The following is a 16,992-nucleotide window of genomic DNA, read 5'->3' as shown; positions in this document are numbered from 1 at the left end:
CTTGACCCTGGAATCTGATCGTTATCCAGGAGGAACAACAGATTTCATGGGACGTGACGCAGCAAGAGCTCAACGAGACACTGCTGCCCTCTAGGGGGAAACCAAGGTACTACAACCAAAACTAAACTGTGTTGGAAAAACGTCGTCTCCCAGTAAACTAATGGATTTGATTATATATGAAGAAACTTAAAATTTACAAAAAACAATGCATTTACCCTGTCATTAAAAACTGGGTGTTCGTTTTTCAAAGTCATGTTTTTACCATGTTATTCATAACGGAGTTCTAAACTAGATATTTAGTTTACAAACTAAATATTTAGCTTTCAACTTAAATGTTTAATTAGGAACATTTAATTTTAAACTAAATATTTAATTTGTAAACTAAATAGTTAAGTCTGAGCTAAATATTTAGTTTCCAAATTAAATATTTAGCTCAGAATTAAATATTTATTTTGTTAAAATAAACCAAATGTTTAGTTGCAAATTAAATATTTATGTTCCAAACTAAACATTTAATTTTCAAACTTAATATTTACTTTCCAAATTAGTTATTTTGCAAGGAAGATAAATATTTAACTCCAAATTAAAATAGTATTATGCTAAATATTTAGTTCCAAACTACATAGATATTTTCCAAACTAAATATTTAATTTTCAAACTAAACATTGATTTTCCAAATTATTTACCAAGCAAACTGAATATTTAGCTCCAAATTAAGTATTTATTTTGCCAGCTAAATATTTAGTTCTGAACTAGTTATTCTCCAAACTAAACATTTAATTTTCAAACTAAATATTTACTTTCCAAATAATTTTTTGGGCAAGATAAATATTTAGGTCCAAACTAAACATTTATGTTCCTAACTAAATATTTCATTTTCAAACTAGATATTTATTTTTACAAATGTATTACTTAGCAAGCAAGCTAAACATCTAGCTTTCTAACATTTGAGTTGCTAACTAAATATTTAATTTGAAAGCTAAACATTTAGTTTAGTAAATTAGATATTTAGTTTGGAACTCAGATATTTATCAATGTATGAATAATATGATGAAAATATGACTTTGAAAAAATGATTTTTTTTTTGCATTTTTTTCTATCAATGACAGGCTAAATAAACCTTAATAGAGCTGTTGATGTTTTACTGTGTAACTGTAAACTGCTCATAAAGATGTCTCATTGCGATCGGGTTTAATTAGTAATATGAATCCGCAGGCAAAAGAAAAATCTGATTACAGTAAAAAATTTTAATCCTAATAGATTAAATAAACTGTTAGCTAACCAAACAATTCAGAATTTTCAACAAAGTCTCATGCTTTACTGCAGTTTGTGTGTTTTTGTGTTGAATTTTGACTAAGACAGCCTGTGAAATCTTATCTTGGGGGGGTCGGTCACATCTCAGGGAAACTGTACCCCAAGGGAGGGCTGCTAGTTACAAATTTAGTGTCCAATGGAGCAGAGTGCAGCGGCTGACTGACGTATGTTCTGGCCACTGCTCAGATTGTTTGTAGAGGGTCAGACTGGAGGAGGATAATCTGGCAGAAAGTGCGCAGAGAGACAGAGTCTGTCAGCCAAGACTAAACAGAAGTTTCTTTGAGTCTTAAAGAAAGAAAAGAAAAGAAGCAGAAGACGAGAGACAATCCCTTCATCCTTCTGTCTGCAAGCATGTCCGACTGTGAGGGACCACCCATGGGTAAGAGGAGCCGAAATGATTATTCTTTGGTGGTGAACCCATGTTTAAGAGAGACGTTTGAAGCAAACACCGGGCATGCATGTGTGTAAATTGTTTGGATTTGTGTTTCTGCATTGTGTGTGTGTGTGTGTGTGTGTGTATTTTTAATGGGGGAGGGGACTTTGTTGGTCCATCCTGTTTTAGTCTCCACTGGGGACGCCTCACCCAACAAGGCGTCTGTTCAGTCAAAGGCCTTATATGGAAACCTGAAGCAGCTTTCTTTGGAATGATGCACGATGACCTCGGCTGATAAAAACTTATTAAAAATCTTTTAGGGTTTTTTTCCCCTGGTGGAACATGCAGAGGAATTAAGGGTGAATGTCCAGGTGTCTCATTTTGAGCGCATTAACGGGTTTGTGTGTGGTAAATCATTAAAGCTGCAGTTTGTAATGTTTATGGGTTTTTTTTTACTGAAACTGTCACAATGTCATGAAAAAATGAAGCTCCTCTGCCTTCCCTCAGTGATATCTAGAAACAACCAATCAGAGCCAGAAGGCGGGTCTAGGCGCTGTCAATCACCTCTGTGATCCTGATATATTTAATAGATTAAATATTCGTACACTGCAAAAAACCACAAAATCTTAGCAAGTATTTTTGGTCAAGTTTCTAGTGTAAATGTCTTAGTTTTGTCTTATTTCAAATGTACTAACTTACAAGATATATGAGGTTGTTTTAAGTCAATAATTCATTAATTTTGACAAAAAAGTATTAGTATCATTGGCCGATTATTTCACCTGTAGCATAAGAAAAATGTCTTCATCAGTGAAATAATCTAGCACTTTTTCATCAACATTAAGGAATTATTGACTTTAAACAATCTCATATATGTTGCTGACTTTTGACTTATTTTAAGTATACAATATTCACAGTAGAAACTAGACCAAAAAATACTTTGTAAGATTTTGTGTTTATCCACTTTTAGTAGATTCATGTGGTTAAAGTTTATTTATTTGGTTAAAAACACATTAAAATGTGAGGAGGAACATATATTTTGTTCCACATGTCACATTGTTGCCATGGGGAAACATTAGTTGGCACACTGCGAGAGTCACTCTGAAGACACTGGTTAGAAGAAGCTGGAGATAATGCAGCTAAACAAGTATAACTTTATTATTTTAGTTCTTAATGTATTTTTGTAGAGATTATTAAGGCATGTAAAGACATGTTGTCCTCATTAAATATCTGTTGAAACCCAAAAACAACAATAACATTGCCGGCCGTAGATACTAATGCTAGTTAGCATAGCCAACAACGACGGCTGATAAACGGTTTTTCTGTAATGGTAAGTTGTTTCTCCCCCAATTAGCACATTTAACAGCGAGTACATGAGGTTGATTGACAGCGCTGATACCCGCCTCCTGGCTCTGATTGGTTGGTTTTAGTCTTGAGTGGTACATTTCTTCACACGGCAAATGTGGCTCAGGGAAGAGGTGGACGAGATCAATCTTCGTAGATTATCTGTCTCACGACATGGTGACAGTTTAACAAATACTTAAAAAACTTTTTTTTAATAAAAGTTACATACTGAATCTTTAAGTGTGAGCTTGAGAGAGAAAAATAAGCCTTTCTAATGTCTGGAAGTCTCACCAACAGCAACAGTCACGTATAAGCTTCTTTTCTCTCTCCATCACTCACTGATGCCTCAGCCTTTTTTCCCTTCATCTTCTACCTCTACGGATGATTCCCTCTCCAGTAAATATGATCCTTTGATGTAGTTGGCCACACACGCATTCCTGTAATTGAGTCTGCTGCATGACTTGTTATCATCTGACCGTCCCGCCTTATCGGATACTACGATTTCCTGATGCATTTGCCAGGAAATTACATCAAGGCTGATAAAATCTAAACTGCTGAAACAGCCAGACGTCTGTCCTGCTTATTGTATTCATCTGCTTGGAAGCCCTTCAAGTTTATGAAATAACCGTACGATATTAGCTTCACTTCAAAAACACAAAATCTTACCAAGTATTTTTGGTCTAGTTTCTAATGCAAATATCTTAAAGCACTTGAAATAAGACAAAACTAAATTATAAGCAACTTTTCAGCAAGATATAAGAGCTTGTTTTAAATCAATAATTCCTTGATATTGATGAAAAAGTGCTACTAGTTCCATTGCCAGATTATTTATCTTACAACATGGGAAAATTGTCTTGTTACAAGTTAAATAATCTGCCAGTATAACTAGTATTTTTTTCATCAAAATTAAGAAATTATTGACTTAACACAAGCTCATTCATCTTGTTTAAAGGTGATCTGTAAGTTGGTTTTTGTCTTATTTCAAGTCTTTTGAGATATTTGCTGTAGAAATGAGACAAAAATTACTCAGCAAGATTTTGTGTTTTTGCAGTGTTGAAGACTACAAGGTCGTTTTTACATCTCAGTGTGTTTTTATGCCATTGTCAACTAGAGGAATTTGAGGTTAGATGGCATCTGTCTTGTCAACAGTTCAAACAGCATATATATACCATTACCATGTTTACAGTTTTTATTCTCAGCGGTGTTTGACTTCGTAGCTTTGATGTATGACATGAAGAAATATGCATGAACGGAGGAAAACTGCCAAGGAGTGATGAATGTTACACACAGGATACCAAAGTTGGGCATTATCGTCTAACACAATGACCACCCAAAAATAAAGCACAGTGGATTCTAGTATTTGTTGGGGGTAGCAACTGAAATCGCCTACAAATAACTTAAATCTGGTTATAATGGCCTATTTTAACAGTTCAAACACCAAATATGCCCTAAAGCTGCAGGATGTGACTTCTGTTAAAAATACTTCTTTTACGTATTTGTTGAAACTGTCACTACATCATGCCAGTGTAGTATAAGACAGATAATCTTTCTCCCAGGGCTAACAATGAACAAATAATCATAGGCAGGAGACGGGTTTTAGCACCGTCAATCATAATCTCCCCACTCGCTCTCTGATAAACTGCAGCTAGCCTAGCCTGCTGTGAATGCTAGCGCTAGCTAGCATAGCCGCTGATGACGGCTGTCAAACAATTTTCCTGTAACGTAATAACTCATAACGAACTGTCATAACATGGTGACAGTTTTAACAAATGTGTAAGAAAAACATATTCTTTATAAAAGTTACATATTGCAGTTTTGCTATGGATTAAAACACAATGAAAACCGTTTTTAGCACAACTACAGAAGCTAGCATCTACATTCAGCCTTATTGTACCTTCATCTATAGAATGTACAATTAGCCGATAGCATGTTTAGTAGCATCGCGTCTTGTTTCAGCTTACCAAACTCGCTTTATTTTTAATATTTTGGATATGCTCTACCAAAATAGTAATAAAACGAGCCTATTCTAAGTTTAAGAATAGAATGCTACAAATCCAAGAAGACCAGCAAATAAAGCTGATTCAGACGAATGTTTTGCAGCTGTTTAAAATAAGATTGTCAGTGATAAATGTACATATTTTTTTAAAATTGAAATATTTGTTATAACACAAAATATTTTTCTTTTATTAGCCGTGTTTTTAATCTCATACCAAGAAGGGTAACAAATACAGCAACTTCTAATTCCAGATATTTCATTAAACTTGGCTAAATACAACAATATTATTACAGGCAGCATCATTTAAGTAATTCGACCCAAAAAGCTTTCCTTTATTAAAGGAGACCAATTTCTGTACCCACTATGATTTGTTACTTTGATCTATGTTTCATCATATTATAAAGTTTTTCTGCATATATAAATACTGCAGAAAAATTTACATTAAAAGTTTTTCATCTTTACAAGACAAAAATACATTTATGGGTTCTTTGTACTTTCAACTTGTCGATGTTTTCCCCTACTTCAAAAGGTTTAAACTCCAGAAACTGGTTTTAGAAAAGAAAAAAAAAGGTTCCTGCAACACAGCTAGTTTCCCACAGGGGGCAGTATTGTCATGTTTTCCATCTCCAGGGCAAAATGATTGAAACACACAGAAACAGAAAGGTGTGATGTAATGTAAGGGCAAAAGATGAAAACAGTCTAGAGGGTCGAAACTACAGGATGAACGAGTGAAAGCAGCATGAAACGAAGAGTAAGGAGGGTGAAGAAGTGAGAAAAGACAGCAGCTCTGCTTCATCTTGATTTTGATTTAAAGGGGAGATATTATGCAAAATTCACATACTGCATATTTTTGAACTTCCATTTGGTTCTTAATTGCTTCTAAAAACCAAACTGAGCCAAAAAAAAAACCACCTAGCTGTTTTATGGCTATAAGTTAATGTTTTTTGGTTTGTGGAAATTGAGCTGTTTCTAAAACCTTCTGAACATAACATTAAAAATCAGCAGGCACTTCCCCGTTACCTAGCAACCCAAATGGAGCTCCAGCACATTTGGTCAGCTGGTTTTACCACTGCATGCGCTGTACAATGGCTGCTAGAAAAGGAAAAGAATGTTTTGTTGTTGACTTACCATCCGGAAACCACTTGCTGCATTCCTGTTGGTTGTTCAAGAGGCTCCACTTTTGCTTTTCAAATATGTACAGTTGTATTACTGTGCATCTGTTTGAAGTCATTTTTATGTGCGAACGTAAATGTTGAGTTTGGGGTTGTGGCCAGCAGCAGCTTCCTTGGATTTAAAGTGACAAGACGCCCTACAACAGCTCAAAATGAGTCTAAAATCTCATTATCTAAGAATGATGTAATGCAAAAATGTATTAAAATGTCTTGTATAAACCTATCCCAGCCTGTTCAAGGAAGCTTAATAGGTCACCTTTAAAGATAAATCAATGGAAGCGGGAGAGTTTTTCAGACTACACGTGTTTGAAATCTTTTCTGTGTGAAAACAAACGTTTGTTCAGAAACGGAGGTGATGATGTCATCCCTAAACATGCTAACCATGTTGTTCTGGATCAGAACAGGCCCATTGTCCTGCAGTGGGACTGAATGGGTTTATATTTCATGCACAGGTTTGTAGATAATCATATTTGCAACGTGTGTTGGATGTTGGAGGAGTCTGGGGGAAGGGCGTCCAAACATGACGCCACATCAGATGTGATTAAACCTGAGAGAATCAGCAGCAACACAGAGTCCAATCCCACTTCAGCGTTTTATAGCAGCTCTGACGTTATAGATTCATTCATAACAATCAACCTGACTTGCTGTCTTTTGCTGTTTTCTGGTGTTTTCTATAAAACACAGCAGTAGTTTTATTGAGTTTCATGATCTGCTGAATTATTGCCATCCTGGTCCACTTGTGCATCATTAACATATAGATTAGAAGAGGAGGAATCGCTGGTTTATAGCCACTCGTCTCCACTTCATCAGTAGGAAGTTTGAAACTGAGGCAGAAAGCGCCACCAGAGGCTGAGACAAAGCAGTAAAGTTCAAAAAATATAATCTGATATGGAGTAACGGCGTTATGAACTGAATGAAGCAACAGATTCTCACTCCATCTGCTTCTCTTTTACCACTGTTTTATACATTCATACACTGCAAAAACACAACATTTTACCAAGTATTTTTGGTCTAATTTTAGTGCAAATATCTCTGTCCAAGATAAAACTAACTTCTCATCAATAAATAGGAGGTTTTTTAAGTCAGCAGTTTCTTCAATATTGATGGAAATGTTATAAATGAAAGTGGAATTAGTACTTTTTAATTCAATATTAAGGAATTATTGACTTAAAAATACTAACATTTATTGCTGGAAAGTTCCTTTTAAGTTAGTTGTGTCTTATTTCATGTGTACAGAGATATTTATACTAAAATTAGACCAAATATATTTGGTAAGATTTTTGTTTTTGCTGCGTATTTGCTTAAATTATGTTAATTCTAGCATTCCACTGTAAATTAGCGCTATAAAATAATTTATTTGTTCAATTAATCTATTCTTGGGGGGGACTGTTAAAATTATTTATACCCTTCCTGCCTGTGATGAGAGTACAAAAGTTTTGTCCAGCAGATTAAAATGTCAACATTTGAGAAATGTTTTCCAGTATATTAATGAAGTAAAACTGACATTAAAGAAGTTATGTTAAATTAAAGTCATGGTTTTAGCACTAACTTTTATTTTGTGTTTTTCCCCAAAAAATATAGATATACTTCCTGGTTTCACAGTTTTAAAAACTGCTGCTAAAATCAGTTAGGAGTTTACAAACAATATTTGAAACTACAATTAGCAGGTTTTTTCCCACCAGGCTAAGCATTGTTTTTTTATGTATATATATATTTGCCTTTTTAAGGCTTTATAGTTGGTGTTTAGGTATTAATCTTCCAATAACACATAATTAACCAGTGATAGTTTCAAATTTATTTGTCAACTTGAAACATTTTTAATCAAAAAACATCGCAGGCTGCAAGCTGTCTGCACTAGCGAATTTAAAACCGGGATTAGCAAATTTTCTGAGCTTAAAAAGACAACACAATTTAAAAAATAAATATTTTAATAATATAATATAGTAGAAACAGGTGGTAAGAAAATGGGTCAACGTAACAACTGTTTGTTCACGTCTTTATTATAACTTTAGAGGAAATAAAAGCGTTTTATTCTCGGACATTAAGATGTTTACGCCTCGTTTTCAGCAGAACTTCAGGATCCAAATCTTTTTTGGATTGCTCTATAATGCTCATCAGAGGAACTGCCTTCCTAAAGAGTAAACCAGGGTTACTGAGCCAGAGCGCGGTGGGGATAAATGAGGAGCATCCACAGATATTAGCTGCATCATTTTAAGAGCAGGACTGGTGACCCAGTTTCCTCTGACTCAGAACATCATCACTTGGCAGAGCTGCAGCGTGTGTGGCCCACAGTCTGCAGCTGCTGCTTTTTCCTCTGCAGCACCACAAAAAAATCACTGCATTTATAGCTTCATGAAGGGATTAAAGCAAGTAAGTAAAGAATAAAACGTCTTGGGTTTGAATTCAGAATTTTTATGGTTGAGTTTCAGCTTTTGTCTGATTCAGTCGCAGATTTTCTCTCTGCCTGAAACTGGGTCACATTTCCCCCATAAAATACAGCAACGGTTTGTAGTAAAACACTTTGGGTCCTGCTGATCTGTAGCGGGACGCCAGCCATCGCTGACGGTTTCTGTTGGTGATAATGCATAAATCACAGGGTTTGGGTTTTTATTCTGTTGTAAAGTACAATCTGATCTGGTTCATTTTTATCTATTAGTATTCTGAGTTACTCAGACTGGGGGTTTTAAAAAATGTCCAGATCTGATTTTAATCCGTTTTCTTGCTTTCTTTACAATATTTTTTAATAAACTGCAGAAAATGTTTTCACAAAGTGGCTTTTATTTCATTCTTAAATGAGATGAACGACAGTTTTAGTGCCAAGTTATGAGAATCTTTTTGTTAATTTCAAGTATATGTTTGTAATATTAGCAGAATAAAAATGCAACATCTTAAAATTACAAGATAAATGTTTTCAATGTGAAAAATTTGAGTCCTCACAATCTGTTGTGACCAGCTCAGTCCATGTGGTTCTTTTTACAAAATAGAAAAATTGGTTTTTCACAGTCATTTTAAATCCTGTTTCTGTTAATAAAAATGTAGATTTGTTAAAGATGAAGTATTTCCTTATCTATAAAATTGATGTCACAGCATAACTTCACAAGGTACTCAACATTCATAATTTAAATTTATTATTTTTCATGTTATTTATTTTACAAAATCTTATATTTAGTTGTAGAGTTGACCTAAATTCAAAGCAAGATGGCCGCCCGTATTGGTCTACTAACATGACTGAACATCTCAAAAAGCTTCACTCAGATGGAGCTTTGGATAATAAATCTGTGCTGTTAAATTTGAATGTCAAAATCTTCCACACAAAAACACTGAAGTTCTTCAGTGTTTTGTTTTTTTTACTGTAAACATTTACGCAAAATTCATATTTTGCAGTTTTTTTATGCTTCCATTTTAAGACTTACTACTGCTAATAACAGCCAAAGGGCTTGAAAAAGAAACCCACCAGCTGTTTTATGTCAACTAGTTTTCGGTGTCTGGAAAATTATCAGCGGTGACTGCCTTGTTACCTAGCAGTGGCAGCAGAGCTCCAGCATGTTTGGTCAGCTGGTTCTACCGCTGGAAAAGAAAAAAATGTTTTGTTGTTGACGTGCTGTCCAGAAACCATTTGCTGCATTGTTGTTGGTTGTGCAGGAGGCTCCACTTCTGCTTTTCAAAGATGTAAGGTTGCATAATTTCGCATCTTTTTGTAGCCATTTTCACATGCGAGCGTAAACGTTGAGTTGGGGGCGTGGCCAGCAGCAGCTTATTTGGATTTAAAGTGACAGAGACACTAAAACAACTCAAAATAGCCTGCTGAACTGGGCAGGATGAAATTTTATTATTTATGTAGCCCATAGACCTATCCAAACCTGTTCAAGGAAGAATGACGGGTCACCTTTAATTGTCTTTTTGTAATTTCTCAGTTTGACCTTTACACAAAGAGAAATAAAATTTGACTTAAGTGTTTGGCAATAAGATTATTTTCTGTCCCAGAAGGATCAGCAACTCCTCTTTTAGGAGTACTACTCAATTTAAATAACGCCTTACTTCAAAATATACCTGTCAGGTTTAAGTATTAAAGTCCTTTCTGCTCTATGAGGTTTTATCTACTTTTATTTTACTACTTTTGGCAGATTCTGTTTGTGATCACACTTGTTTGCGCTCTGTCACAAGCAGGTTGAAACGTCTATTAAACCTTATAAATTTTAGCTGGCAGTTGTTCAATTCCTCTTTAACTAGTTAAAAATGTTTATCAAAGAGTGTCTATCCAGCTTGTTTATGTAAAAGATTTCAGTGTTTCAGAGTTTGAAGGCCTGATTTGGAGCCCAGGTTGGATGAATTCATGGTGTAAAAGAACAAAGCAGACAAATAAGCAGGACAGGAACACAGATGGTGGCTGGATCACACCGAGGATTGACCCGTTCCCCCCCTCTGCTCTGGATTTGATTGTTCATAATCCCGACCCACCAACAGCCCAACTGATCATCTGCTGACGAAACGAATGTCAGCAGTTTCTTCTCTCTTTATAAAAAGAGAAATGTCTGGTGTGGCTGAATGTGACCTTCTGGAGCTGCAGCTGTAAACCAGCAGGGAGTTTTAGAAACAAAACAAGGTCAGGCTGGAGTGGAAGCTGAAACTATGAAAACAATTACATTTATTGCGATTATAACTGATCTACCGACACAAAGTTGTGCATAATTGCGAAATCGAGAAAATAGTTTGTAACATTTTGTATGGTGTAAACCTGAAAAGTGTGGCATGCATTTACTTTTAGCCCCACCACTTAACGCAACGCTCCACTCTAATAAACTTTGATGGAAAAATGGACACAAGGTGTTCTTGATTTTTATTAGAATTTAATTGGAGTCAGAGGTCACAAACAACACCGTGCAGTAAGTGGTAGAAGGATGATGATGTGGTGGGTTTTTTAATTACTTATTAATTACTTTATTGGAAACACAGCAATTGTGAAATTGTGTTTCTCCAACATTAGTGGAACGTAGATAAAAGTTTCTAACCCAAACATTAAATTAAACTTTGGTTCCATCCCATTCTGTTTTAAGATCCAGGTTCTGTTTTAAGATGCAGAACCTTTACATCTTCAACTTAAAACAGCAGTTTATAAAAAACATGAATTATTTTAATCTTAAAACTATGAAATTAGCTTAAACTGTAATTGTGTTTCCATTACAAATGTGCACAAATCTTTGTTGCAGTTCTGTTAATGTTGGTAGAACACAATTTCACAATTGTGACATTTCCATTAAATAAGTAATTAAATTGAAAAGTGCGTAAATAAGCTTTTTCACTCAATAAATTATAAAAAAAATTATGGAAGCGACTGCTGTAAACAGTTAGATGAAATTATATTCATAATTCAACCACGGCGCTAGCATCATCTAAGTCATGAGAGGAGACGCCGGCTTCTTATTCAGGCATTGGAGCAACAAGTCGTTTATATTTAGGAGTGGCTACTTATGCAGCGTTTTGGGGAAACTATTGTCGGCCATTTTACAGAAGAGCTGCTGATTCAATATGTTCGAATGACACAAAACCTTTTATGAACTGTGTGGTGCTGTGAGAGCTCTGGTGGAGCTAGCTAGACATTGTCCAAAAAAAACCCCAAAACAAACTGTCATCCTCCAACCACTTCCTGTTGTTTTCTTCAGCGTTTCTGCCAGTAGTAACATCCTGTTGTTGATCACATGACTCATATGATTCTAAATAAAAAGTGTTTCCATTGCAGTTTTGCAAAATAAATCTATTTCAGTACGGCTGAAAAACCACCTCATCCTAAAGCTAAAACAGTTTATCAAAGACATTTATGTTCGTAATTTCAGTTACGGTTAATAGAAACTCAGTTATTGATGCCAGTCCCATTCATATGTAGACTTGTTAGTCCAATCTCAAACCTTTTCCAGGTTTTCTTCTGGTATCGTCCCGTATTTCGCTCCATCCACCTTCCCATCAACTCTGGCATGATTTTATTTAAGAGTATCAGAGATCGAGGGCTTTAATACAAAGAGATGCCACATTTGTAAGATATTCTTTTTAAAATGTTTTCTTCTCATTATTAATTTCTTATTTTTTGTCTGGAATGTTTAAAAATGATAGAAAACAACATGCAGGGAACCTCATGATGAGCTTTTAATGACCAGTGGGTAATGTGGTGCAGGGGGCCGGGGCCGGTTCTCCGTCTGCCCCCTGCTGAGATTCAGGCGGGGCTCTGGGCCCCATGTGGGGACTGGTTTAAGGGATTGTGCTCCGCTCATATGAGCACTGGGGAAAAAAAGAGAGGCAGACACAAACAAAAGCCAGACCTGTCCCTAATCTGGATACCAAATCAGCTCCACAATGAGATTTACAAAAATCTGAACCCCCTTCAGACAAAACAGCACAAGGCTCAAGAAATCCAGGATGAAGGACAAACGATGCACAGAGCTCAAAATTCCTACTTTATCTGCAGAAAACCTCAGAATTCAACGCTTTAGCACATCTTAGAGCTGATAGATGAAAAAAGCTTGGTGGATTTTTACATAACTTTTAGTTAAAAACTGTCTGTGACCAAGCAGCACTGCAAAAACACAAAATCTCACCAAGTATTTTTGGTCTAGTTTGTTGGAAAAATATCTTATTATGCTTGAAATAAGACAGAAGTAACTTTTCAGCAAGAAATATGATCATGTTGTAAGTAAATAATTCTTGAATATTGATGGAAAATATGTTTATTTCACTTATAACAACATATTTTCCATTTTATGAAAAAACATAAACAAGTTATTTCACTTGTTTATCAATATTAAGGAAGTAATTACTTTAAACAAGCTCATATCTTTCTGAAAAGCTACTTATTGGTTAGTTTTGCTTTATTTCAAGTGTAATAAGATATTTGCACCAGAAGTTAGACCATAAATATTTGGTAAGATTTTGTGCTTTTGCAGTGAAAAATGAACTTTGCATAATAGGTTCTCTTTAACAACACATGTTCCCCATGTTATAAGTGAAACAATCTGCAGGTGGAACTGGTACTTTCTGATCAATATTAAGGAATTATTGATTCTAAATGATTAATTAATTTAAGTTGATTTGATAGGAATAAACACACATTGACAGACAAACTGAACAAAAGCAGTCCCATGTTTAAATAATAATTTCCTATTTGGCGTGTCTTTGTTGTTGTTTTTTTGACTGTTGAATAAATGAACCTTTATCTGAAGCTGAAGTTATTCTTAAATTGGTTTTATCTAATTTCAAGATATTTGCAGGCTAAAAATCCTTGATGTTTTTGCAGTGTAATGCGCCCAGACTCTGAAAATTCAACATATATTAAGATTCTTGTGATCAGACGAACCGTTTGCTCTACAAAGACCAAATTGTTTCCTGGCGTAATCCCGGCTGCGACCCAGCTTAGCGCGTCGCCTGATGCTTGATGCTGTTGCGTAATGGGCGAGTTCTCCTGCGGGACACGGAGGCGGTCAGTGATTCAGCTGAGGATCTGGCAGTGACCCGTTCATCTCTTTAAGGGTCACAGCGACGAGCCGCTACCTGCCCAGGAGGAAACAACGCGCTGCTGTTTTTAGAGCCTCTCTGCCTCTGTGTGACTCCATCTTGTGATCTGAGGAGAAAAGGGGGGAAGTGTTTCAGCATGAATGTAGGCCACAGATTCTATTTTCCCCAGGCTTCTTATTCTTTTCCCCTTCAAGCCTATAAATAATGCAAAGCGTTTTCTCCTCTTGAGCACATACAAAAACTCTAACCCCCGGTTTGCAGAAGAGCACAAATTACCCCTTTTTTCCTGCAGGGTTTCCCTCCTGAAACTCCCACCTCACTTTTTAATTTGGGTTTTCCTCCTCCTCATTTGTTCCTCCAGTTGCCTTCTCTTGTCCTTGTTTTCGGGCCGGTCTGCAGCGGGGCAGATAACGCAGACAAAGCGGTAATCGTGTTGAGCCACAGAGGAAACACTTGGCTGTCGCTTTAGGAGATTTGTGATGTCGGTCTGTTTCTTCCCATGTGAGAAAGAGGAAAGGCTTTGTTTCTCCCTCCGAGTCAGAACGAAGCTCAGCTTTTAGATTTCAGCCATTACTGGAGGTTAGTCATTCAATCAAGTTTATTAGTAAAGCACATTTCAGCAACAGAAACATTAAACAGTGAAACTAGTAACAGACATTTTCACTGAAAAATCACAAAATATCTGTTTGTTCTAAATGTATTCTGCAGATTCTGCTGCAGCTTTTTCTGCACGCCTGGTTTATTTGAAAGTTTTTATTATAACCTTTCAATATAGATCACAAATGTAGTTTTTGATGTGCTGGATTTGTATAAAGCTGAGCACTGCAAAGTCGTATCAAGTATTTTTGGTCTAGTTTATAGTGCAAATATCTTAGTACACTTAAAATAGACAAAACTAACTTATAAGTAACTTTTCAGCAAAAAATAGGAGTTTGTTTTATGTAAATTATTCCTTAATATTGATGAAAAAGTTCTTGTTCCACTGCCAGATTATTTCACTTTAAACGTGGACAACAGGTTTATTCGTATAGCAGCAAAGCAAAGTGCTTTACATCATAAAAACACAAAGTCATAAAACACACAGTCAACAACTAAAACTTTATTTTGCCATGTGTTGTCATTACACATCAAAATGTTGATCAATGTTTCATTTATTATGATTCAAAAGCAACACTGGTCTGGTGGGTTTTAGTCTAGATTTAAAGGAATTTGGTGTTTTGGCTGATTTGTAGTTTTATTCCAGATTTGTGGTGCATAGAAGCTGAATGCAGCTTCTCTGTGTTTGGTTCTGGTTCTGGTTCTGGAGAGTGCATCAAGTTCAAGCAGGGGCTCGTCTGGTTTTGCATGTCAGTTGTGAAATAAATTAGACCTGTTTGCATTAAAAGTTGCTCTAATATTACAATTTTTCACATTAGTTTTACTTTTCAGTTTTCCTTTCTAGTTCTTTCCTTTTAGTTTTCTGTGGTTAAGTCAAAATGTTGACTTTTTGTCTCATAATTATGACTATAAATGTTTAGATTATAATTTTTAATCTCATAGTTATGACTTAGAACTTTATTTAGAAAGTCAAAAATAAAACTTTCTCAAAATTGTGCTTATATCTCATAATTATGACTTTCAACGTCCACATTAGGGCTTTTTATCTCTTAGTTATGACGATGAGAGTCCAACATACGACTTTCTCTCAAAATTAAGTAAGTAATTAAAAGTAAGTCAAAATTTGGTTTTATTTTATCACACAATTATGACCATATGTGTTATATTATATTTTTTTAAATCTTCCAATTATGATTAAAAGTCGAAATTTTGATGTAGAAAGTCGTAATTGTACATGTATCTCAAAATTATGTCTTCATATGTCATAATTATAACTTTGAAAGTCAAAATTATAACTCTTTATCTAAAAATTGTATCTTTTTTACTTGAAAAGTCTAATTATAACTTCCTTTTGGGCTTTTATTTTTTCTTTCATGTCGGAAATAGTCTTCCTTAGGAACGCTTTCAGCATTTTTAAAACTATTTCATCCTTCATGCGTTTCCTTTTCCTGCTTTCAGCTGAGGGGGCGGGGCTTACCTCACATGCCACGCCCCTTTGCCCTGACTCGTCCTCTCCGTGTGACAGTGGGGGCTGTCCCGAGCATTATCTAAACACCCACAGAGCTACTGACACACACACACACACACACACACACACGCCAACAGAGCTCCCTCTTTTTAAGCTGTTTAAGTTTTTATATCGGAAGGACCGGAGGAAGCTGCAGACATCCATCCCTCCGGTTTGTTCCTCCCGCTGCAACTCCGGAGTTTTACTGGGAGGAAAAACAAGTTAACATGACGGAATGGGAGTGAATGGGTTGCCAGGGAGCCTGATCCGAGCAGAGTGAATGGAGGCAGCAGCAAACTAAACTGAGAATGGAGGACGGCTTTTCCAGCTACAGCAGCCTGTATGACACCTCATCGCTGCTCCAGTTCTGCAACGGTAAAATGAAACTAACTCATCCCGCTTGCCGTGTTCCCGACCAGCTGACCGCGAGTGTTTAATGCTGAGCTGCATCAGAGTTCAGCAGCAGCTCCAGTTTTACACTTTAGGGGATTTGGAGCTGGAAGTCATGATGCAGGAGGAATTAAAGCCAGAAAAATGTCAACATTGTGTCAGAGTGAGTCAGCTGCAGCCAGGAGAGGCGATAAACAAAGACAGGCAGGCGGAGAAACAGCGTTTCAGTTTCATGTCCAGATTTCTTTGGATGAGGTTTCCCCCTTTCTTTCAGCAGGAGAAAACATCTGCAGTGTTGTCCGAGCTGTTGGGGTGGAGAAATGATCTGTTTGAGGAGGGGTGAGTCAGGAGGACAGGATGACACATCAATTTAGAGATTTATTTCTATTAAGCTCTCCTCTGTTTATCTTCTAAGTGTTTACATCAAACTGCGTTCAGATTGGTAACATTATGCCTTAATGCGTGGTTTCTCTACAGTTAATGGCTCTCCATCCAGGGTGGCATGCCCTGGGGAGTCAATTTGCGATAACATGAAAGCAAGTCATATCAGGGGTTTTTTTGTGTCAATTTAATGTTTTGTATGTAAGTCAGTAATAAACTGAGTAAAAACCCACATGAAAAAGTTTTTATTTTCATACCTGATAGTCTGATAGACTTGCTTCGCTGCACCAAGAACCTCTGGAGGAAACGAGACAAAAACTTCTGAAGAAGACAAGAACGCAACTTTCTGTTTGACAAAATGGAAACAAAAATGGAGAGTCACCAGATTTTAGCAGTGCTATGTTTTCTCTTTGGTCTGGTA

General features: G+C 36.1%; 1 protein-coding gene across 8 annotated transcripts in view; it reads left to right on the top strand.

Annotated features, from left to right (window-relative positions):
* Nucleotides 1-1,539: 1,539 nt before the first annotated feature.
* eml1 (EMAP like 1) overlaps nt 1,540-16,992 on the top strand; it is a 67,334-nt gene continuing 51,881 nt past the window's right edge. For 5 of the 8 annotated variants that reach the window (XM_027999998.1, XM_027999995.1, XM_027999996.1 and 2 more), the window contains exon 1: nt 15,842-16,175. In XM_027999998.1, the coding sequence (XP_027855799.1) occupies nt 16,109-16,175 (67 nt within the window). In that variant the 5' untranslated portion in view covers nt 15,842-16,108. Of the gene's footprint in view, nt 1,694-15,841; nt 16,176-16,992 lie in introns of those variants that run through there. The other 3 variants (XM_028000000.1, XM_027999999.1, XM_027999997.1) reach the window with 2 other exon arrangements.

Source organism: Xiphophorus couchianus, chromosome 19 (assembly GCF_001444195.1).
Source record: "Xiphophorus couchianus chromosome 19, X_couchianus-1.0, whole genome shotgun sequence".
Classification (NCBI taxonomy): domain Eukaryota; kingdom Metazoa; phylum Chordata; class Actinopteri; order Cyprinodontiformes; family Poeciliidae; genus Xiphophorus; species Xiphophorus couchianus.
Note: the sequence above shows the minus strand (reverse complement) of the source record. Positions and strands in the feature narration are given on the sequence as shown.